Source organism: Lepidochelys kempii, chromosome 3 (assembly GCF_965140285.1).
Source record: "Lepidochelys kempii isolate rLepKem1 chromosome 3, rLepKem1.hap1, whole genome shotgun sequence".
NCBI classification, from domain to species: Eukaryota; Metazoa; Chordata; order Testudines; family Cheloniidae; genus Lepidochelys; species Lepidochelys kempii.
Window position 1 is genome coordinate 165,656,264 of NC_136382.1, and position 22,971 is coordinate 165,679,234.

General features: G+C 42.9%; 1 protein-coding gene across 2 annotated transcripts in view; it reads right to left on the reverse strand.

Annotated features, from left to right (window-relative positions):
* Nucleotides 1-22,714, reverse strand: part of KCTD3 (potassium channel tetramerization domain containing 3) — a 63,828-nt gene extending 41,114 nt beyond the window's left edge. For both annotated transcript variants that reach the window (XM_073338915.1, XM_073338914.1), the window contains exons 1-6: nucleotides 22,380-22,714; nucleotides 9,265-9,318; nucleotides 6,031-6,076; nucleotides 2,525-2,598; nucleotides 1,857-1,915; nucleotides 1,536-1,616 (exon numbers count right to left, since the gene is read on the reverse strand). In XM_073338915.1, coding sequence (XP_073195016.1) covers nucleotides 1,536-1,616; nucleotides 1,857-1,915; nucleotides 2,525-2,598; nucleotides 6,031-6,076; nucleotides 9,265-9,318; nucleotides 22,380-22,453 — 388 coding nt within the window. In that variant the 5' untranslated portion in view covers nucleotides 22,454-22,714. The remainder of the gene's footprint in view (nucleotides 1-1,535; nucleotides 1,617-1,856; nucleotides 1,916-2,524; nucleotides 2,599-6,030; nucleotides 6,077-9,264; nucleotides 9,319-22,379) is intronic.
* Between the last annotated feature and the right edge of the window lie 257 nt (nucleotides 22,715-22,971).

Genomic DNA, 22,971 nt, shown 5'->3' on the forward strand with positions numbered 1-22,971 from the left:
AGAACAGGAGCAAAGTCCGGGTACGCTGAATGGGGAGCTTTATTTCCTACCGCCTTCCTACTACATAAATAGATTACAATGATTTGGACGTGTATATGTACGTATGTATTTATTTTTCCTAAAGTTAATTAAGTATTTTAGGAAAAATTGTCAGAGCAGCCACCAGCAAGAGTCGGTGGCCACACTCCAAGACTGCCAAAAAATCTGTTGCAAGAACCCCTTGTTTTCTGGCATTGGCTTGAGATGGCCCTATGCTAGCAACTGCTGTCAGCAACAGGCTAATTTTCCTATTTGTAGTTAAGACTCAAGGCACCAGCTGTGCTATTCAGACCATGGTCGTTGATCTTGGAACGAACCATTCGTTTTTTAATATGGCACATTCATGTAATTTTTCAAAATAAGTCAGCTTGAATTGAAAATCATCTTCCTCCATAGAGGGATGAAAAAATATGAATCACTTCCCTCTACGGGAAATGGTTTCAAGTTAGAAACATTTACCCCACTTATATTGCACAAGGAAATCTCTCGTCGTCTACTCTCAATTCCACTTTATTCTGCATTAATCCATTGTGTTTCCCAGCCACTTAACCTGTACTATTTCATAATGCATACAAAAGACTAGCAATACAAACATCCACCAAATTTAAGAATGAAAGGATGTACACAATATTGCATCAGGTGTTAACAGCTTACCCTCTTAAGCCTTGTCTGCACTGGCAGCATGGTAGGCTACATGCCTCAGCAAAAAAGCAGGCTCCATCCATACCATGATGTGTAGTTACATGTGGCTGCCTCCCCACTCCCAGAGCCTTTCCCTGCAGTGGGGAAAGCCACTGACAACAACCTCTGGTGGGGAAAGGCTCTGGGAGCTGCCACAGCCTTTCCCCACTGCTGGAGCTTTTCCCTTCAGCGGGAAAAGCATGGGTGGTGAGTAGGATAGGCCGGGGAAAGTTGTGTCTCTCCAAACAGCCTGGCGTGGCCATGCCCACAATCTACCCCCAGGGCCCCTCCTGCCTGCTTCCAGTTCCCTTCCTGGTGCTCTTCCATAGCAGAAAGGCTGGGGCAGGCAGGCTGATGCTCATAAGCCCCAGGGCTGGGGCCACGTCAGTGCTGCCCACCTGGCTGGCGGTGGGGCTGGGCCTCAGGTAGCTCACCTGCCACACATGGGGAAAAGGCTTTGGCAGTGGGATGCTATACTGCTAAAAACAGCAGCGTAGAAAGGGGAGGCACTGCTTGAGCGTGTAGAGAGCTGTGTAGGGTATATACCCTAAGGTACTCCATACGCCTAAGCAGTGCCTCACCATCTACACTGCTATTTTTACCCATGCTACAGGGGTGTATGTATGCAATAGGCTGCTCTAAGTGTACACATAACCTTAAAATTAAAGCTTCTATCATCAATAGTAGTTGTTCACCCAGACTGCAGGTTAAAATGACGACTCCAAGCTGACAGATTTACATAACTATCCAGTGTAAGGATCAATGGATTGGAAGTGGTATATGAAGTACACAGTGAAAGAAAACAGAATCTGTACCTGGTGGAGGCAGGTAGCCATGAAAAAGGACACTGCCACATGATGAGCGTTCCAGCTCTTCACATAAGAGTAGTCTTCTTACTAAACAAGATATATATTAACATCAAAAGCAAAGAACTTCAATGAAGTTTTATTTTCTCAAGCTTCATTTAAAGAGGTTGATGAGATTTTAAAATATCTGCTTGAATACTGTCAAGTTCAGCACAAATAAGTTCAGCAGTCTTCTGGCTCATAATTGTCCCAAATCTTAGAATCATGTGTAGGTTATTATTATGGCAGTGCAACCATTAGGAACCACATAATTTTAATACAAACATTTACCTAAAGGAGTGATTCCATAAAATTCAGCTTCATGCCTGAGAACATTAATACTCACTCCCCTGGAAAAAAAACAAGAACAAAGGAAAGCAATGCCTTGAAATAACATTTTTTTCCCTTTGAAAAAAGAAGACTTGATTTTTTTTTTTTAAACGAGGTATTATATCTTGGGAGATCAAAGTAAAAACTAGAAGTGTGAGTTCACACAATAAATATCAGAACTGAACCTCCTGAAGCAGCATATTTTAATAACTTAACACAACATTTCCACCCCAGAGCTGGACTCAGTCTTTAGCTGCAGATACATTAATCTTTATGGGTACAGATCACAACATTAAAGTAAAAAATACAGAAAAACCCACAACAATAGATTTGATTGAGAAATGTACTGTACTGAAATGGTTTAAATATATGAAATTGTATTCAACTGCAGTTTAACAAATTCTGTCCATTCTGTCACCTGCATGACACATGGAACTAAGGAAATAGGACCAGAGTCCACATATTAGACTGTGCCGGTGAGGGACTTAGAAAGTACCAGTCAGATCCCACAGTCACAGAACATCTGATTGATCAGTGGAATTAGAAAACTCCTATCATAAAGGATTTTAAAATTTCCACCCATGTGAACTGTACTTAGAAGGATTTTTAGAAGAATTAGAACTTCTTACCGTAAATCTAGCTCCTTTGTACGAAGAAAATTTAAAATGGGTGCAAATGCTGCTGGATCTCTATCAATAAATATCTACAAATAAAGATAGTTAATTTATTCTTTTTGCGTTAAGAGTTTGCTTTTGAGTAACAACTATATTATCTAGATAACATCGCTTTTAGAAACACTCTTTTGAGGTGCCCATCAGTCTCATGTCCCATTATGGTCTGCGGGATTTGACCACGTGGGGCACCCAGCTCATAATATTTTGCCCAGAATGTTTAGATACGAACAAAACAAGAAGTTTCTTCCCTATCTTCTCTACATAGGGTCTGTCTACACAGCAATTAAAAACCCACAGCTGGCCTGTTCCAGCAGACTGGAGCTCAGGCTGCAGGGCTATTTAATTGCAGTGTAGAGTTCTGGGCTCAAGCTGCGTCCCGAGGTCTTGGACCCTCCGACCTTGCAGGTCCTAGAGTGTGGGCTGCACCTGAGCTCAGAAGTCTATCCTAAAATTAAACAGCCCTGCAGCCCAAGCCAGCTGGCATGGGCCTGTTGCGAGTGTCTAATTGCAGTGTAAACATATACATAGAGTACAGGACAGTCCTGACTCTTAAACACACACCTCGACCCTACTGCAAACAGAGTTTTTACCTGGAAAAGGGAGAAGTGACAGATTTCATGAAGTCCACTAGGGACTTTGCTACTGATTGTATGTGGAAGGGACTCAAATACTAAGGAGATGAACAGTGGTATAAACCTCTATAATAGATTGAAATTTTTCAAGTCTATTGCAAAAGATTAAAATTTGCTTGTCTCTTTGATGGACAAGCAAAATATAATTAAACATTGTCATCACAAATGCCATATTTTAAGGTCAAGAAAGTGTGTGCACTTGGGCTAGTATACTTTAAAAAAAAAAAACCCTAACCCTACCCCTCCATTATTGATATGTCTGTGGTTCACAAGTTTGATTAAAGGAAAAAAGTTTATTTGTACATGGAGTAAGTATCACACATTATGCACTGTAGATGCAAAGGACTGTTAAAGTTACTTTGCAAGGTTCTTGATATTAGATTTAGCAATACTTTCAATGTCATGTGCAGGCTCAACTATTAAAGAGACCAGATGGATAAGGTAATATCTTTTATTGGACCGACTTCTGCTGGTGAGGCAAGCTTCCAAGCCATGATTTTTAGTGTCTAGCAAAGTAATAAATTTAAGCTCCAAGGCTCACTTGAAAATGTGCAGATTTCCTTTGAGGATGAAGAATGATAGGTCAAATATAGATTGATCACGTTGTGAAATGTATTCATCCACAGAGACACTGGATTTGTGTTTTATTACAACAATCTGTAACCCACTAATCCCCCTTCTTTTTGGCCTTTGACCACAGGGTGTTAACGGGCCACTCAACCTGAAATGATCCCTTACAATATGTGCTAATTACTTATCTAAATAATCTGTTCCACCTTGCATTTTGCTGTGATGCTGGGAGTAACTTTCCCAGACCTGAAGAAGAGCTCTGTGTGGCTTGGAAGCTTGTCTCTCTCACCAGCAGAAGTTGGGCCAATAAAAGATGTTACCTCACCCATCTTGTCTCTCTAATATCCTGGGACAGACATGGCTAAAACCACACTGCATACAAGGCTCAACTTTGTAAATTAAGAATATCAACACGGCTACCACTCTGAAATCTTTTCTGATTATGGCTCCCACAATTTAAAAGTGTTAGTTTTTAACACTGAGCAAAGCAATTAGCAAGTTTAAACCATTTGCTTCTGGGTATGTAAAGGGAGAAGTAAAGAAACACTGGTGTAGCAATATGCACATTCTTTTATCTTCCTCTTTCATCCAGATTAGAATGGAAACACGGAGTATGAAAAGAAAGTACCCGAGAGGATCTCTTTCCTCCTGTTGGTTGTTGACCTTCATTGAAATGGTCACACCTACAAAACTTTACTTCACCTTCTTGGAAATACCCTATTTTCCCTCAAATCTAAAACACTTACTTTCTTTTAAGTCTATGCTATTTTACAGGACAGTTAACACTTCCAAAACTTGTGTTTCCCATACTGGCTGCATGAACAATTTAACTGGTAGTGTTTGAAGTAAAAAAAGATACTCATACCAAAAGAAAATGTGCAGATTTCCTTTGATGATGAAGAATGATAGCTCAGATATAGATTGATCGCGTTGTGAAATCAATCGTGTTGGCGGGAGGGATAGCTCAGTGGTTTGAGAATTGGCCTGCTAATCCCAGGGTTGTGAGTTCAATCCTTGAAGGGGCCATTTAGGGATCTGGGGCAAAAATTGGGGGAGTGGTCCTGCATTGAGCAGGGGGTTGGACTAGATGACCTCCTGAGGTCCCTTCCAACCCTGATATTCTATGATTCTATTCTAAAAAGCACAGAACTATGCTTGCTCTGTTTCAGAGTAGCAGCCGTGTTAGTCGGTATCCGCATAAAGAAAAGGAGTACTTGTGGCACCTTAGAGACTAACAAATTTATTTGAGCATAAGCTTTCATGAGCTACAGGTTCCGATGAAGTGAGCTGTAGCTCACAAAAGCTTATGCTCAAATAAATTTTTTAGTCTCTAATGTGCCACAAGTACTCCTTTTCTTTATGCTTGCTCTGGGCATTCATTATGAACCCATTCATTATGGATCCGATTCTGAAAGTTCACTGTGAGTTTCCTTCATGATGTATGAAATATCCTATTCAGTTTATATGGGTAACATTTTCAAATGCACCTAAGTCATATAGGGTCAAAGGAACTTAGAAGTTTATGCCCCATTGACTCCTAAATGACTTGAGCACTTCTGAAAATGTTACCATTAGCTTTTTAACATAGGCGCTGACTCTGTGGGTGCTCTGGGGCTGGAGCACCCACGGGGAAAAATTAGTGGGTACTCTAATTCATTAAATTAGTGGCTGCAGCTAAGCTCCCCTCACCCCCCCCCCCCACCTTTTCCTCCTTCTCTGAGCACGCTGCGTCCCCCCTCCTCCCTCCCAGCACTTCCCACCAGGCCACCGCCAAATAGCTGTTTGGCAGCGTTTGGCGGGGGGGGAAAGAAGGAGCAGGAATGTGGCGTGCTCAGGAGAGAAGGCAGGGAAGAGGCGGAGCCAGGGCGGGGAATTCAGGGAAGGGGTGGAGTGGGGATGGGGACAGAGACAGAGGGGGTCGAGCACCCACGGGAAAGAGGGAATGTCGGCGCCTATGCTTTTTAGTTAAAATTGACTTTTCTGGATCTTCAGGTGGTGGTCGTCTGATGGAAAAGTGACATCAGCATATGGGAGGGTGCAGTTCTATTTAACTAGTAAAAATCTTTTAAGGAATGAAATACTTTGGTCAAATGTTAGTCTGCTGTATTTACTGTATCTATAACACTCATCTATGTATCAATAATATCTTATCATTTTAGAACTATTAGTATGAGCTTCAGCATAGAAGTTACTTCTGCTAAATAGATCCAATTTGGAAATAAATATTCATTCTTATAAATTATCAGTAGCATTACTCACAGCACCAGTTTCATCTTTAAGTGTTGAAATTCTTCCACTCAGTAAACTGAAAAGCACAAAATATTTGTTTGAGTTATAATGCAGTCTAGAAGGAGAGAACACTGAACATGTGCAGAAATATTCTAACTCTCCATTATACAAATAACCCATCTATATTTCCATGACTCAAAGTTAGAAGTCCCCTAATAACTGAGCAAGTGTCAAGCTCCAAATTTTCTGGGCAATATGACTCCAAGAATTCTTCATGATCTCTGAAAGGAAATGAATGAAAAACTCATCCAGATACCTTTTGTTGGAGCTCTTATTTATACTCCAATGTTATTTTAACAGTCATTTTTGTACTAGGGTAAAAATTAGCCATCTGCTGAGATCCTTTCACATGGAAGAAAGGGGAGCTGCAGGGCAGGAAGCGGGTTGGTTCCCTGTGCTGCCTTCTCCTCCGTATGGCATAGAACATGAGGACATCTCCCTGGAACTCCATTTACTTCACGGTTCCAGTGTAGCTGCCAGAGACATTGCTGTCTAGCAGCTTCATTCACAAGGATTCTTCCTTCATCCTCTTCAAACATGAAAGGCAGAAAGCCATGGTGACATGAAAATTCCACCATTGCTTAGCTCCCTCTGTGAAGACACTAGCTGCCAGGGATGAGAACTTGGAGTTCTGAGAGCCAGTTGGTAGGTGAAGGCAGTGGTAGATTAGCCACTGGGCTGACAGGACCCATGCCCAGGGGCCCTGGCCAACTGAGGGGCTCTGGAAAAATCTGTCCCTGGGTGGCGGAAGGCGAGAGCCCCAACTGCCAGGCAGGAGGGGGAAGTCCCCATTTCCCCCCCACCCCTGGCAGCAGCGCCAGGCAGGTGGGGTGGAGGATCCTTCCCCAGAAGCCCTGGCCTGACCCCGTCCCCGGCAGAAGCTAAAGGATGGGGGAAGCCTCCCCCCCACCAGCAGCCCCAGCAGAAGTCACAGGATGGGGGAAGCCCCCCATAGCAGACCCCATCCCCAACTGAAGCAAGTGCAGAAGCCGTGGGGCGGCAGGGGAAGCCCCCACACCCGACCCCACTGGCAGGTGGAGTGTGACAAGCCCCAGTGCCCCGACCCTGGTCCCCCACAGAAGCGTGGGGGAAGCCCCAGCACCTGGACCCCCTCTGTGCCCCTGGGACTGGAGGAGCTCTCACTCCCCACTGAGCCCTGAGGCGCAAGGGACAGAGTTTCGCCAGTCTTGGGGCCACTGGCGGGGTGGGAAGCAGAAAGGAGCAAAAGACATTGCGGGGCTGCAGTGGGAGGCAGAACGGGTAGGACCTGGGTGGAACAGGGGCGGACCCCAGGGAAGGGGCAGAAAGGGGTTGTGGACAGTTCCACGGGCAGAAGAGGCAGAATGGGGGTGGGCTGCAGGCAAAGGGGTTGGGAAGGGCCCCCCACTTGCTCTGGCCCAGGGCCCCAGGAAACCTTAATCCGCATTTGGGTGAAGCATAGTCAAGGAAAGAGAGCGGAGCTCAGGAGGTGGGCAAACTACGGCCCGCGGGCCACATACGACCTGTGGGACCCTCCTGCCCAGTCTCTGAGCTCCTGGCTGGGGAGACTAGCCCCCAGCCCCTCCCCTGTTGTTCCCCTCCCCCGCAGCCTCACCTCACTGCGCCACCGGCACAATGCTCTGGGCGGGGGGACTGTGAACTCCTGGGGTAGCGCAGCTGCACAGCCCGGCATGGTTGCCTATCCTGGTGCAGCCGGGCCGCCAGCCAGTGCTGCTCCAGGCAGCGCGGTAAGGAGCCAGGGAGCACAGGGGGTTGAATAGAGAGCAGGGGAGTTCGGGGAGTGGTCAGGGGTGTGGATAGGGGTAGGGGCGATCAGAGGGTGGGGAAAAGGGGGGTTGAATGGGGGCGTGGGTTCTGTGGGTGGTCAGGGGACAGAAAGCAGGAGGGGTTGGATGGGGCAGGGGTCCCTGGGGGGGCAGTCAGGAATGAGAGGAGGGGTTGGATGGGGCAGCGGGGGACAGTTAGGGGCAGGGGGTCCAGGGGCGGTCAGGGGACAGAGAGCGGGACGGGGGGGTGGATGGGGCAAGGGTCCCGGGGTGCCGTCAGGGGGTTAGAAGCGGGGTGGGGGGGTCGGATAGGGGGCGGTGGCAGTGCCACTCCTGGCTGTTTGGGGAGGCACAGCCCCCCCTAACCGACCCGCCATACAATTTTGGAAACCCGATGTGGCCCTCAGGCCAAAAATTTTGCCCGCCCTGGCGTAGTTGGAAAAAAAAAACATGATTTTTCCTAAAAATAATGATGAAAAGCCCAGCATATTTGGGAGGGTTAGAAGTAAGTAAGAGGCTTATTTACTGTTCTGATTTGGAAGGCTACTTACTGCAAAGAGCAAGAAATAATATTTTTTAAAAGATAACATATTGAAAATTCTCTCACACATGAAGACAAAAGAATTTAAATATCTAACTACTAACTCTCCCAAAGGAATAGCGTGGTATACAAAATAATGTATGTCATGGAGAAGGTAAATATGATGCTCCTACTTATCACTCTCATGACACAAGCACAAGCAGACATTTAAAATGGGATTTGAAAGGCAACACATTTTAAACCAATAGAAAGATTTTTAACAATGCAAAATTAACATGTGGAACTTATTGCCACTAGACATAATTTTGAGACCTAGGGCTTGCTAGGAGTCAAAATAGTGAGCCATGAGAATATCGACAGTTTCATTAGATAGGATAAAAATATTTTTATAAAGGATAATAAACCCTCACATTCAATAAGCTAACCACTGACTGATTGGAGAAGGAGGAAGACAGAAAAACTGATCATATGGCCAGTTTATTCCTTCCTCCCTCCCCACTTGGCACTAGTTTTTATATGCTATGAGTAGACCCAAAAAAAAATTAGAGGGGGAAAAATGTATGTGTTAAATTCACAATGGGGAAACTCTTACAATTTTAATTACAGAAGCATACTGTGCAACAGCAGTGGAGAAGGTGGATACTGGTGATCTAATGCAGGTCTGGCTCAGCTTCACCACCCACTGACCCTCCCACCCACAGCATCAGTATCTCAGGAAGATGAATAATCCCTTCACCACTCCATCCTCCTCCTTCGCTCTGCCCCAACAGTGACAGCAGGATGGCGTTGTGACTTATGTTTTTTTCTGTAATCAAACTCTCATAATGGTAATGATATAAAATGCTTTTTAAATGCCTAGTAATTCTACTTAGTAAAATATATTAACATTTGAAATACCTGGAAAAAAAGGAGTCTGGAATCCACATTAGTGTTTGTCTTGAGGTGCTGAACCTGTAAGACCAAAAATTAAAAAAAATCAAGCATTGCACATACAGAGTATCAAATTGAGTTTTTGTTTTTTTCAAGACTGCTTAAAAGAAGCCTTAGGGTACATTACACTGCAAAAAAAAAGATCCAGGGCAGCAAGTCTCAGAGCCCAGGTCAACTAATTTGGGGTCAAGGCTCATGCTATGGGGCTAAAAACAGCTATATAGATATTCGGGTTTAGGTTGGAGCCTGGTTCTGAAACCCAGCAAAGGGGGTGGCTCTCAGCCTGAAAGTCCACACTGCAGTCAACCCAGGCTCCAAGTCTCACTGCTCTAGGTCTTTATTTTGCAGTGCAGACATATCCTTAGAGGTCAGAGAGTGGTTTGGAAAGCTGATTCTAGAGTGAATTCCTTACTATGTGTAAAAATCTCAAAGAAAAGATGTGAAGACATTATATTATTCTTACCTCTCATTTGTATTACAGCATCTGGAGGCCCCAAATCAGGGCCCCAATCATTGTGCTAGACCCTATACAAAAACACTCAGTGATACAATTCCTGCCCCAAATATCTTACAATCCAGGGTCCTGCCCCTGCAAACATTCATGCCATTTGTGTAACTTTATACAAAGGACTAGATCAATAGTGCTAGTATTTGCAAGATTAAGCCCTAAATTAAGACAAGATGCAACAAACTTAGGGAGAGTGTCAGTAATAATGACGAAGTAGTAAGTAAAAAATATTTTAGAGTGTGCTTATAGTTAGGGCCCTACCAAATTCACGGCCATGAAAAATGCATCAGAGAAATATGGTCTCCCCGCATGAAATCTGGTCTTTTGTGTGCTTTTACCCTGTATACAGATTTCACAGGGGAGACCAGCGTTTCTCAAATTGGGGGTCCTGACCCAAAAGGGAATTGCAGGGGGATCAAGGTTATTTTAGGGGGGCTGCAGTATTGTCTCACTTACTTCTGTGCTGCCTTCAGAGCTGGGCAGCCAGAGAGTGGCGGCTGTTGGCCAGGCACCCAGCTCTGAAGGCAGTCCCCCACCAGCAGCAGTGCAGAAGGAAGGGTGGCAATACCATATCATGCCATCCTTACTCCTGCGCTGGTGCTGGCTCTGCCTTCAAAGCTGAGCTCCCAGTCAGCAGACACCACTCTCTAGCTGCCCAGCTCTGAAGGCGTTCTGCTGCTAGCAGCAGCGCAGAGGTAAGGGTAGCAGTACTGCAACCCTCCCCACCCCCCACCCCCCCAAAAAAAACCACACACACAACTCCTTTTTGTGTCTGGACCTCTACAATTACAACACCATGAAATTTCAGATTTAAATTGCTGAAATCATGAAAATTATGATTTTAAAAATCCTATGACTGTAAAATTGACCAAAATGGACTGTGAATTTGGTAGGGCTCTACTTATAGTACCTGTAGTTATCTGCAACGGCTATTTATGCCCAATTGTCTACCACTGAAATCTCTCCACTAGAATTAAAGTTAGGACCAGCTTTCTGTTTAAAGCTCAACTGTTCTACGTGCTCTAAAATCTGGACAGTCAATCAGATTGCATTGAAATTTGGTGTGCCTCATACGGAGGAGGTAAAGTCAGTGAGCCACAGTTGGGGCCATTTGACCATGGGATTCCTGAGATACAGTCTCCAGAGGGGTGGCAGGGGACAGCCTCCAGAAAAACATTTTTTTTTATAAAGTTAACATGTTCTGGCAATGTTTTTTTTGCTCACAGACAGAGATCAAATCAGGGCTCAGATCATCAGGCTAGGGTCTAAAACGCTTAAGTGCTACCCCCAACAGAGTGCATGGCACCCACCACCCTTTGGGGGAAACCAAATTAAAACATTATTTGAAAGAGTTTGCTTTTTCCAGTTACGCCTATAAAGGCTTACGTGCGTACTCATACCTCTAACGGAGCATGTGCAGAGAGAGAGAGACACACACTAACTGTCTGGAAAACTACCTATACATCACAGAACCTAGGTGGCTCCAAAGGTACATTACGTTCTTGGAACCATCCCAGGCACTGTACGTTCAAATCCAAACCCTGGGCAAAAATTTGAAGTAAAAAAAAAAGCAGGAATATTGCTCCAATCTGCCTCTGTCAAAGTGGGATTTTAATTTTTGTGAAACATAATCTGAGTACAGCAGAATATTCAGAAGGCTATTTAAAAAAGGAAACAAAGCTACACAAGCAAATGCTCTCTGAAAGGGAAAATTGAGGTAAAAGATAAGGTGGGAATAGACGGTGAGGGTTTGGGACACCAGGTCATAGAGAGGAGGGCAGTGACTAGGGGGAGTAGGAAAGTAGGGGTGGGAGAGTGACAGAGGGCCTGGGGGGAATAGGGATGAGGCAGGAATGCCTGTAACCCCACATTGCCTTCCTGTGCATGTTCTACAATCTGGGGGATTTCAACCCAACTATTTGAGTGTGAACACCCCCCCTTCCCTGCCCCCCTCATGAAAGCCACGTTCTGGAGGGGGCTTGCTTTTCTGGGGTGGGATGGGGGGTCTGAGCCCCTCTCTCTACCCCTCCCCATGTGAGCCAGACATGCTCAGACCATGCACCAGGAATATACTGCTGAGATTGGGTATGCTTGACACATATCAGAAACTCTCCAGCACTGGGGAGGGGGGAAGTGGAACACCCACTCACATGAGTGAAGCAGTTCACACCTCTCAGAGATGTTGTTTAAGGCTACATCTATGGGTCAGTTCTATTGTTGATGGATGCGTCGACCCCATCCCTCCTATTCTCCCTCTAATTTCATACAATATTATACTCGAGTGCCAGCTCTTCTCTAGCTAAGGCCATGCCTACACTAGTGACTTTACAGCAGCACAGCTGTAACTATGCAGCTGCACCGCTGTCAGATCACTCGTGTAGCCACTCTGAGGACAGAAGAGAGCTCTCCCATTGACATAATAAAACCACCTGCAGGAGCAGCAGGAAAAGCTCTCCCACCACCACAGCGCTGTGCACCCAAGCACTTATGCTTGTGAAACTTACATTGCTCAGGAGTGTGTTTTTTTCACACCCCGAGCAACATACGTTTTGCAGACATAAGTGGTAGCGTAGACATGGCCTAAGTTGAAAAGCCCTTCCTGTTAAAATGACTCTTCTGAGGTCTTGTCTACATTACACACCTTGTCGACAAAAATCAGCTTTCATCAACAAAACAGTGGATGTGAAACACTGAAATGCTCCTCCCACGGATGTAACTCCCTTGGTATGCTGACATAATAAAACCACCTCAAAGAGAGGCAAAGAACTTTTTGCGACATTGTTAGAGTAACGATGTAATTAAAGAGGCTTATGATCGTCAACATAACTTAAGTTGACTTAACTCTGTAGTATAGATATGACCTTAGTACTCTAAAATCTGTGTGCTTACATAGATTGTCTTGCAATTTGTTATGTTTTGTGGGAGCGTAGGGTAGGGTTAATTATCCAAATGTGGGATCATTTGGGCAAGGGGTTCCTAAAATACAGTCCCCACTAAAAACAAAAACAAAAAACCCAACAATACAGGTTCACCCAAAGCATGCAATTCCAATAATCTCCCCTAAACGGTTCCAGAATTGAGGAATCTTTGAAGACAACATCATTAAGTGGAGCTATTGTAGACAGGAAGGGGCTGAAGAGAGGAAATTTGAGGGTAAAGTTCCAAAATACTTTATACAATAAATGGATGCATTTCATGATGTCTCTAAAGAACAAGTATTTTATGAATTCATCCCTTTTTTGGCTCTGCTTCATATTTTCAGTGCCTACATTTCCTATTTATTGAAGGAAAACATTACTTTCTACCACTGCAAAAAGTAGAAGCACCAAGATCATATAAAAAACTCCTCTGTACTATATACAGTGAAGACTGTGTGTAGTCATTCAGTGGTTCAATGCAAGCATGACAATCCCAAATCTGAACAAAGAAATCTAGTGTTGGCACTGACCAGGAACAACATGCAAAACAAGAATTTATTTTTTCTGTCAGAAAAAAAATGAACCAAAGCCTTTTGTTACTTGAGCTACTGAGAGTTTAAGGAGATTTTCTCTAACTTTTCGGCTGTTGGTTTTGCTACAGTTTCCTTTATCATCAGGTATATACTGGAATTCAATTTTTCCTTCTTAAAAATAAAATATCCACATACCATAATTAGGTATGCTTATAAAATTCAGAATAAGAGAAACAATTTTTCCTAATTTGCCGTAGCCAAAGAAAACAGTGATTTATACTACAATACGGTAAATACAGTCATTTCTCATCTTCAAACCTTTGAAAATTCTTTAAATATATTCTTTAAACATCCAAAATTTCAGTTATTTAAAGCTTCTCCAATTGGCCAAACTATATCCTTAGAACAATTAGGTAAATGTCATTTTTATTTATAGCACTTTATCTCAAAGTAGGAGTAACTCAATTTTGAAATGATACAAAACATTACCTTAGCTATGCCCTGTGAACTTTTTTCAAAGCTGAGAGCTTATGACCAACGTTTACCAGCCACACGTCAATGTCCTATAAAAATCTAATACAGAGGAGGCTAAGTACCAATGACTTTCAATGAGACTTCGGATCCTAAATCAGTAAAGGCATGCTTTGCTCAGCATTGCAATGCCTAAGTTCCTTTAAGAATCTGGGCCCTAAGCAATAATGGCCTAGCTTTCAAAGGTGCTGAGCACTTATTTCACTGGGATACATATGTGCTCAGAAATCCTGAAAAATCAATCCCTTTATGAAGGAGACCAACTTTAAGCATCCTCGTGTAAAAGAAGTGCTATAAGAATAAAACAGAAAACTAAAAACTGTGAGAAAACAAAAAACCCTCTGGCTAATTCTCCATGAGTAAATCCAAGTGAGAAAATCATGCAAGACAGACAATAGCAGTAGATCATAATAAGAAAGGGGGGATACAGTCCTTATTTCACAATAGCACAATTTACTACATAGGTTGGGAAAAGAGTGTCTGTACATCTGGGTATAGTGTTTAGATTATCCACAAATGCAAAGTTTGTTTTTAAAGTCATAGGATACATAGAGTACATAATCAACAGTAACCCAAATTTAGGTGAATAGATTTAACAATACAATTTAGATTTTAGAATCCAAATACACAGATACACTCATGAAAATTTGTAGAGAGATTTGGTTGTGGAAAGCAAAATATATCAATGAGTGGAGATTGTCCCTCAGTCACTGAGAATTAGGATAGGTTGTTCATTTAGAGAAAAAAAAAAGCATTTGAGTTACTTTCCGGACTGCGCTTATCATCGGCACTCCAGCTCATCCCTCCTGGTATTGCCAGTGTCCAGTGATGCGTTCTATGTAGATGTCCCTCGACCACCTGACCGCATCCAACACCATGAGTTGCCGCATCAGCCAAGCATAGCGTTGACCAACTCCACATTCTCTCAGCACTTGCTCGTGGACAATTTTAAGCTCAATGCTTTTTACACCCAATAAGAACATGAAACAACTACTATTGCTTAAGCCAATTGTTTTCACCAAGCTTTAAGAAATATTATTCATAAACATTAGAAATCAAACAATCATCCCTATTTCCAAATCTTCACCTCACAATATCGCTGAGTGAAAAGTAATATAAAGATTTACAGATGTTAGTTTGAGACTCAGACAGAATATTGACTAGTTTGTGCTACATGTAACAACTGGTTTGGATAAGAAACAAACAATCTGATATAAAGCTATCCGAAGATACTAGGATTACAATGATGTAATTTTACAAAGATTATAGTATTATCAACCTTGTATCAAATTTCTATCTAGAAAAATCTGATATCAGCAATATATATTAAAGAACAACTACTGAAAGTTGCCTTTTAGAGTTGTCATAAATATAAAGGGAAGGGTAAACACCTTTAAATCCCTCCTGGCCAGAGGAAAAACCCTTTCACCTGTAAAGGGTTAAGAAGCTAGGATAACCTCGCTGGCACCTGACCAAAATGACCAATGAGGAGACAAGATACTTTCAAAGCTGGAGCAGGGGAGAAACAAAGGTTCTCTCGGTCTGTGTGTTGCTTTTGCTGGGACCAGAGCAGGAATGCACGTCAGAACTCCTGTAAAGGGCTAATAAGCAATCTAGTTAGATATGTGTTAGATTCTGTTTTGTTTAAATGGCTGATAAAATAAGTTGTGCTGAATGGAATGTATATTCCTGTTTTTGTGTCTTTTTGTAACTTAAGGTTTTGCCTAGAGGGATTCTCTATGTTTTGAATCTGATTACCCTGTCAGGTATTTACCATCCTGATTTTACAGAGGTGATTCTTTTACTTTTTCTTCAATCAAAATTCTTCTTTTAAGAACCTGATTGCTTTTTCATTGTTCTTAAGATCCAAGGGTTTGGGTCTGTGTTCACCTATGCAAATTGGTGAGGATTTTTATCAAGCCTTCCCTAGGAAAAGGGGTGTCGGGTTTGGGAGGATTTGGGGGGGGGGGGGGAGATGTTTCCAAGCGGGCTCTTTCCCTGTTATATAGTTGTTAGACGCTTGGTGGTGGCAGCAATTAAGTCCAAGGGCAAAAGGTAAAATAGTTTGTACCTTGGGAAAGTTTTAACAAAGCTGGTGAAAATAAGCTTAGGGGGGTTTTCATGCAGGTCCCCACATCTGTACCCTAGAGTTCAGAGTTGGGAAGGAACCTTGACAAGAGTTCATTTCCACCTCTGATCAACCATGAACATCACATTTGAATATAAAAATACAAATTTAAAATATCAGACTATTACATTATAAAAACAGGAATAAATCATATTTAAAATACAATAGGGTTATAATGGAAATTATGCTATCAACGTAAAGCATCAAGATTACATTTTATCTCTTGTTCCTTAAATAGTTCAGCATTTTTGATATTTCAATTTTAAAAGTTTATCGCTGAGCATTTTAGTGCAATTCCAAAAATAATATTTCCTTTGCAATAGTAAATTCCAGAGGTTAGAACCAAAAATAAATCTCACTTACTACTAACATTAATACTATTTATTTTCTACAGCTAGTAATGTATCACTACTCAGAATGGCAGATGAGTCACACTAATATATTTGTCTACATCAGTAGTTCTCAAAGCCAGTCTGCCCCTTGTTCAGGGAAAGCCCCTCGTGGGCCGGACCGGTTTGTTTACCTGCCGCGTCCGCAGGTTCAGCCGACCACGGCTCCCACTGGCCGCGGTTCGCCGCTCCAGGCCAATGGGGGCTGCGGGAAGTGGCGCAGGCCAAGGGACGTGCTGGCCGCCCTTCGTTCCAGGCCAATGGGGGCTGCGGGAAGGACGGCCAGCACGTCCCTTGGCCTGCGCCACTTCCCGCAGCCCCCATTGGCCTGGAGCGGCGAACCGCGGCCAGTGGGAAGTAAACAAACTGATCCGGACCGCCAGGGGCTTTCCCTGAACAAGCGGTGGACCGACTTTGAGAACCACTGGTCTACATCATTCTGCAATACTCGAGGAAACAAAGAAGAACAATTAAAAATTCAGGGTACAGATTTAAAGTAGTCTTACATTTTACTAGGTATACATTCCGGACTTTTTTTCGCTCCTGTATAGCTCTCCTGCTCTTGCATCACTAGCATGGAAATGTTTCAATCTGAATTATTTTATGTTTTATTTTATCATGAAAAACTTTCTGCTATTACTATTAAAACATGGGTGATTTGGTGGTTAAACACAGAAAACTTTTTAGAAAAAAATTGTTTATGAATGTTTCATTACACTTAAAAAGATGTCAAACTATCAGGATAGAGATATAATATGCAAAATATTAGACTGTTCTTGATGCTTTCATATAAGAACATCACAATTTGGCCTAATGCATTTCATCCAAACTGTTTATTTGTACAGATGCATCAAAAATCTATATCTGATGGGATACAAAATTAAATACAAGCCACTGTTTTAAATATGATTTAACCAGTGAAGTAGTTTGCAATATTTGGTGGAATATTTTCAATATTTCTAGATCACACAGGTTTTTTTTGAAGCAGAAGTCAATTCTGCTTGTTAATAGCCTCTAGATTCTTCTTCCCATACAAAAAACAGGTGTAAAGAAATTAACAATAATTACTTACAAATATGAAAGAATGCAAACGGAGGTTTTATTTTCCCCCATATTTCTGTGACTAAATGTGAAGTTAGCCATTTTCACAGGTAACACCTTGTACAATTATCTTTCCAAAAGTTTTACAGTCTGATATTCCTAGGGCCATATTCAGCCATAAAGCTAGAGAATGCAACTCCAGTGACTTCAGAAGACTTGTGACAGGATTGAATTTGGCCCTTATATTGTAAAATAAGTTTTTGAATCAAATCACTTCTTTGCACAACACATGCAAGCATACTGAAGATAAGCTACATTAAAGAAAAACATTGAAGTTAACTAAAAGGTATCTTGTAATTTAGGAAGATTATTATCATCAATGGTAAACTTTTCAGTCTATAAGCAACACTAATCAAATGTTTACCAATATAAAATTTTCAGGGGGGAAAATCTTTATTGTATTTCCTGAGACACACATCAGTATGTCAAAGTCTTTCCTTATTTTTTATTGTGTGAGCTTGTTCAAGCTATTTATTAATATCTGAAATAATATACAGTGCATCATACAAACAGAAGTAGACCTAATGATATGAATGTCCCAGTACTGTATTCATTCTCAAGGAAGACAGTTTCATGAAGCTTCCCTATCCTGGCCTACCACTTCACTGTTACCTTGTTTCTTTTACCTTGCACAGTTAGTCAGTTGCTAACTCCTGCTATTTACATATACATCCCTTTCCACACCTACTGTCAAAATCCCTCTGTGCCTTAAGCATCATCTCCTTGCCTCAAAAACTGTAACCTCCTTCTTTCTGGCCCTACCAACACACAGCTCATTCACCGCTAGCCTAACCACAACTTTTCATAAGTCGTTTCACTGACTCCAAATCCCTATCTTAAAACTTTTCATGTTTTGTCCCCAGGGCTTCACACAGCATGGTGACATGATGCATATCATATCATCCTGACCCTTCTAAATCTTAGTTTGTGTATTCCTTCCGCCCTCTACATCCTATTTTGTTACACTCAATTTAGAATACAAGAAGGCAGCGATCATGTTTTTACTCACTATGTAAAGCATCATATAGCATCTATAGTGCTACACAGAAAGACTCAGTCTTTCCAATCTTCTTTAGAAAACTGCTTAACTTTACAGCCCATAACTCACTCAGGAGCCCTTCCTCCTTCCAAAGAGACCTGACACACTCACTCTTCAGACAGTCATATTTCCATTCCTCTTTTTAAAAAAAGAATACTGCATTGTACTAAATAAGGTGGATTCTCAAACAAATGCAAAATTAAATGTTGGAAAGAAGAAAGGGAAAGATTCATCCAGAGTTACTTACACTGCACAGACAAACAACAGCTTGGCCAAGGCACATATTCCTGAGTAAGATATGAACAGCTTACTTTATTCTCCCCCAGGTCCATTCCCTCTTTATGAGGCTATGTCTACACTACAGTTTATGTCAGCATAATTTGTGTCACTCAGGGGTGTAAATAAATCACTCCTGAGTGTCATAAGTTATACCGACATAAGTGCCAGTGTGGACAGCGCTACGTTGGCGGGAGAGCTTCTCCCACTAATGAGCTCTCTCCCGTCAGCTTAGAGCAGCTAGATTAGAGAGCTTATGGTGACCAAGCTGCAGTGGTGCTGTAAACTCTCTTGTGTAACCATGCCCTGAGACACTTATTCTGCACACACAAAAAAGGGAGGATACTTTTCAGAGTAACAGCTGTGTTAGTAGCTGTAGCTCACAAAAGCTTATGCTCAAATAAATTGGTTAGTCTCTAGGGTGCCACAAGTACTCCTTTTCTTTTCGAGGATACTCTGTAAACAACAAAAATCACCGTAACAAGTACGTTCCTACCATGATATTTTAGAAGTCGCAGGAAAACTCCAAAACTGCGAGTATATTTATCTACTTTGGAAAAAAGTAATTTATTTTCATTGCTTTAATCTTTCTACTATAGTGTTAGCACTTAACATAAGCATCACTCTTCTACTTTCCTATTTACAATCCATTATACTGTATATTCTACTAATACAATACATAATTTTCAGAAATGTAAGAGAAAATACACAATTTTGTAAAGTTTAAAAAAAATGACAAACTCAATCTGTACAGGATTCTCAAGTTTAGCACCCAAAATTTATACAAAGCATTATCCACATAGCTTTGGAAGGGCAGATGCTACATTGACAAAGCAGCAACGAACTTACAGAAATACAATAAAATACAGAAAATAAAGGTAGGTATTTGCGGAATGAGAAACAATACAGTTAGAGCCACTGAAGTTATAAATTTAGCAATATCCACTTTTTCTAGAAACATGTAATTGCAAACCTGGACTACAAAAAACTATGGAGACAAAGTAAAGTGAAGGACAGAGTGGTTTCTTTTGTAAACTAGGGAATCTGAAGAAATTCCTACTCTATATCTGTTAGCAAATTAGCAATTCAATAACTCTTAGTCTGAAGAAACATATTTCTCCCTCAACATGTCTCCTGCTTATACTTCTTTGTGATTTTCATAATCATTTGCTAAATATATTTCAAAACATGATCTGCAGTTTTGGGACTTTTAAGTGACTTACTCCTAAACACTGTACGAATAGGTCACTGTATAACTGCAGAATAGTGAAGGGTTCTCAAGGTAGGCACAGCCAACCCTGGTTTGGGTTATACTTACACAACATAAATTTTAACCAATGCCATAAATTGGCCCTGAGGACACTTTCAGATATCAGTTTTGCCTACTAATTTTAAGGTATCACCTAGGCAGGAGTTTCAGTAAATCAGAGTTATAGTATAATCAGAGGCCTGTGAATTCTGAGATTCTGCAACATTTGCTACAGAGGGTAAGTTTGCTGTACAACTGTACTATAAAGTATCAGCTTAAAGTTTTACCAAGTTATGTTTCTAGACCACATGGCTGCAAAGATAACCTTGAAAACACAAAGTGGAAACTAACGCAATGCTGTCTTTGTGAATCTGCAGACAGCTTGAAACTATTGCTCCAAGAAGTATGAATTAGATTCATCTCAATAAAAAGTGTTCTCTTCTTTATGTTTCAGAGTGCATTCTAATGACAATATTGTTGTCTATTTCGCTGCTTATCACTTTAGCAAAAACATTCAGGTAACATATTAACCCCACAATCCCAAAGTTGCCCCAATTGTTCCCTAACAAATTTTCAAAACTTCCAGCTCCATCCCTCCCGCTTTGCATCCACAATTTACATCGCAGTTATGCATTTTTAATACAGAATGCTTCCTCATATCAGACACTGAAAGTAGAAGAGCAGCAAAAAATAAGACAAACTCAATATCAAAACAACAACACAGGGTAACTATACCTACATTATTCATTTTTATATTTCATAAAAACCTCCATTTTAACACATCTGAGGCTGACACAGATGTTCCAGACTTTCTACTAGATTGCTAGAGAATCCAAGGCCTTATAGTACAGTATACAAAGCCTTGGAAGGATTAGATTTTTAATCAGAAAATGTTGATTTCCCCATACACATAAACCAATAAAAATATTTCCATTTAACCAAAATGTACAGACAGGCAAAATAAGAAAAATGCTGCTTGAAAACTTATGAGATTGATTTAAGGATATTTGTTTTGTATATTTTGCATGTGATATTGACAATTTGTGCTTCAACAGTTACAAATCAAACTTTTTTAATCTCAACATCTTCTGTCATTAAAATGCTATTGTCTGACCCCACCCCATAATTTCCTGCAACTGTAAAAATTTAAATAAATAAAAACTATAAAAATACTTAATGTCCATATTTTTCACAACAGCAAACACTTAAATTGATAGAAATAAAAAAAATGCTTAAAATAATCACAGATATCTGTCAAAATTATAATATCAATTTCATTCTCCAGTACTTAATTATACAGAGCCCTGACCAGAACATTCCACCCCTTTAAATATATTTTATCCCAAAAGATCCAAATGCCATTCACAGACATAAATGTGACAGATAAATTACTGTAACCATTTTAAAATACCTAAGAGCAGTAGACATTCCCTGGGACTGAGTGCACGCACAGGGTCACAATATCTGCTTTCCCCCGGATAGTCCTGATTTTGACTCCTTTGAAACACGTTAGATAGGCCCAAATTTTCTTTATCACCCAGGCAGCTCCATCACAAACACAACCTAGGCAAAGCTACCTGCAACATGGCAAAACTTGGGCACATCCCCACAATGAGTTCCCTTTGCAATATGATGCCAAATATCAAGACCAAAATGCAGTGACAACTGGGTTGAGCCTGGGCTCAGCAGCTTCAGGACAAGCCCTATCAGCAGGAAGCCAGGGCAAAACTGGGACACAGACAGACCAGACCAAGGAATAATGCAACAAGTCCTAGGTGGACCAGGTCTCGATGACATAACTAAACAGATCCTGTTCCTGGGACACCTGCATGATCCGCCTAGCCCTGCACCCCAGACTAGGGCTCTTCTCCCCCTTAACTCCCCTGCCCCACAACCAACTCGCACTACCTTCCCCCAAACTTTGGTTCCCAGCTCCCCACCACTGGATCTTCCCTCCCCCTTATGCCCCCACCAGTTCACACTGTCCTCTCCCAAACCCTGCTGCCCATTGCTGGGGCTCCCCCCGCAGCTCTCGCTGCCCTCCCCCAGACCCCGATGCCCATTGCTGGGGCTCCCCCCCCAGATCTCGCTGCCCTCCCCCAGACCCCGCTGCCCATTGCTGGGGCTCCCCCCCCAGATCTCGCTGCCCTCCCCCAGACCCCGATGCCCACTGCTGGGGCTCTCCCCCCCAGATCTCGCTGCCCTCCCCCAGCTCTCTCTGCTCATTGCTGGGGCTCCCCCACGCCCCGCCAGCTCCCACTGCCCTCCCCTAGACCCCATTGCTGGGGCTCCTGACCGCCCACACTACCCTCCCCCAGACCCCCATTCCCAGCCCCAGAATCCTCCCCCCCCCCCCAGCTCGGACCCCTCACTCCCCCATGGGCTCCCTTCCCTGCAGCGCCCCGCTCACCTGGTGCCTCCTACGTTGAGCTGGATGATCTCCCCGCTTCCCGCGCCGGCGAAGCCCCCACCGTTCCCCGCCATCTTCCCCGCCGCCGCCTGCAGCTCCGGGCAGCGCCCGCCGCCACCTTCCACCGCAGCCGGAGCCCACGGAACCAGCAGGAGGCGGCAGCTAGAGGCGGGAGCTGGGGGAGCGCGCAGCGGGGCTGCCCCGGGCGTGGGCCAGCGAGGGAGGAACCGGGTCCCAAGAAGCTGCGGCCCCTCGGGCTCAGGCCGGCAAAGGCCGCGCCGCCTCCCCACACCCTGGCCGGAGCCGGGCGGAAAGTGCCATGGCAACGCGCAGCACCTGGAGGAGGGGGCTCGGCACGGGACAAAATACTCCGCGTTCTGCGCGAAGCGAGCTCGGGAGGGGAGGGAGAGCTGTGGGGACGCTATGGGCGGGAGGGTTCGAAAGTCTCCGTACACACACACACGCTCCTTCAGTGGCAGAGTGCACACGCACAGCGCAATGGGGAATACACACACGCGGTAGTCCCCCCAGACGAGAGGACTCTCCGCACACACCCAAACCTCTCCTCCTCTCTCGCCAAATAGGCAAAACG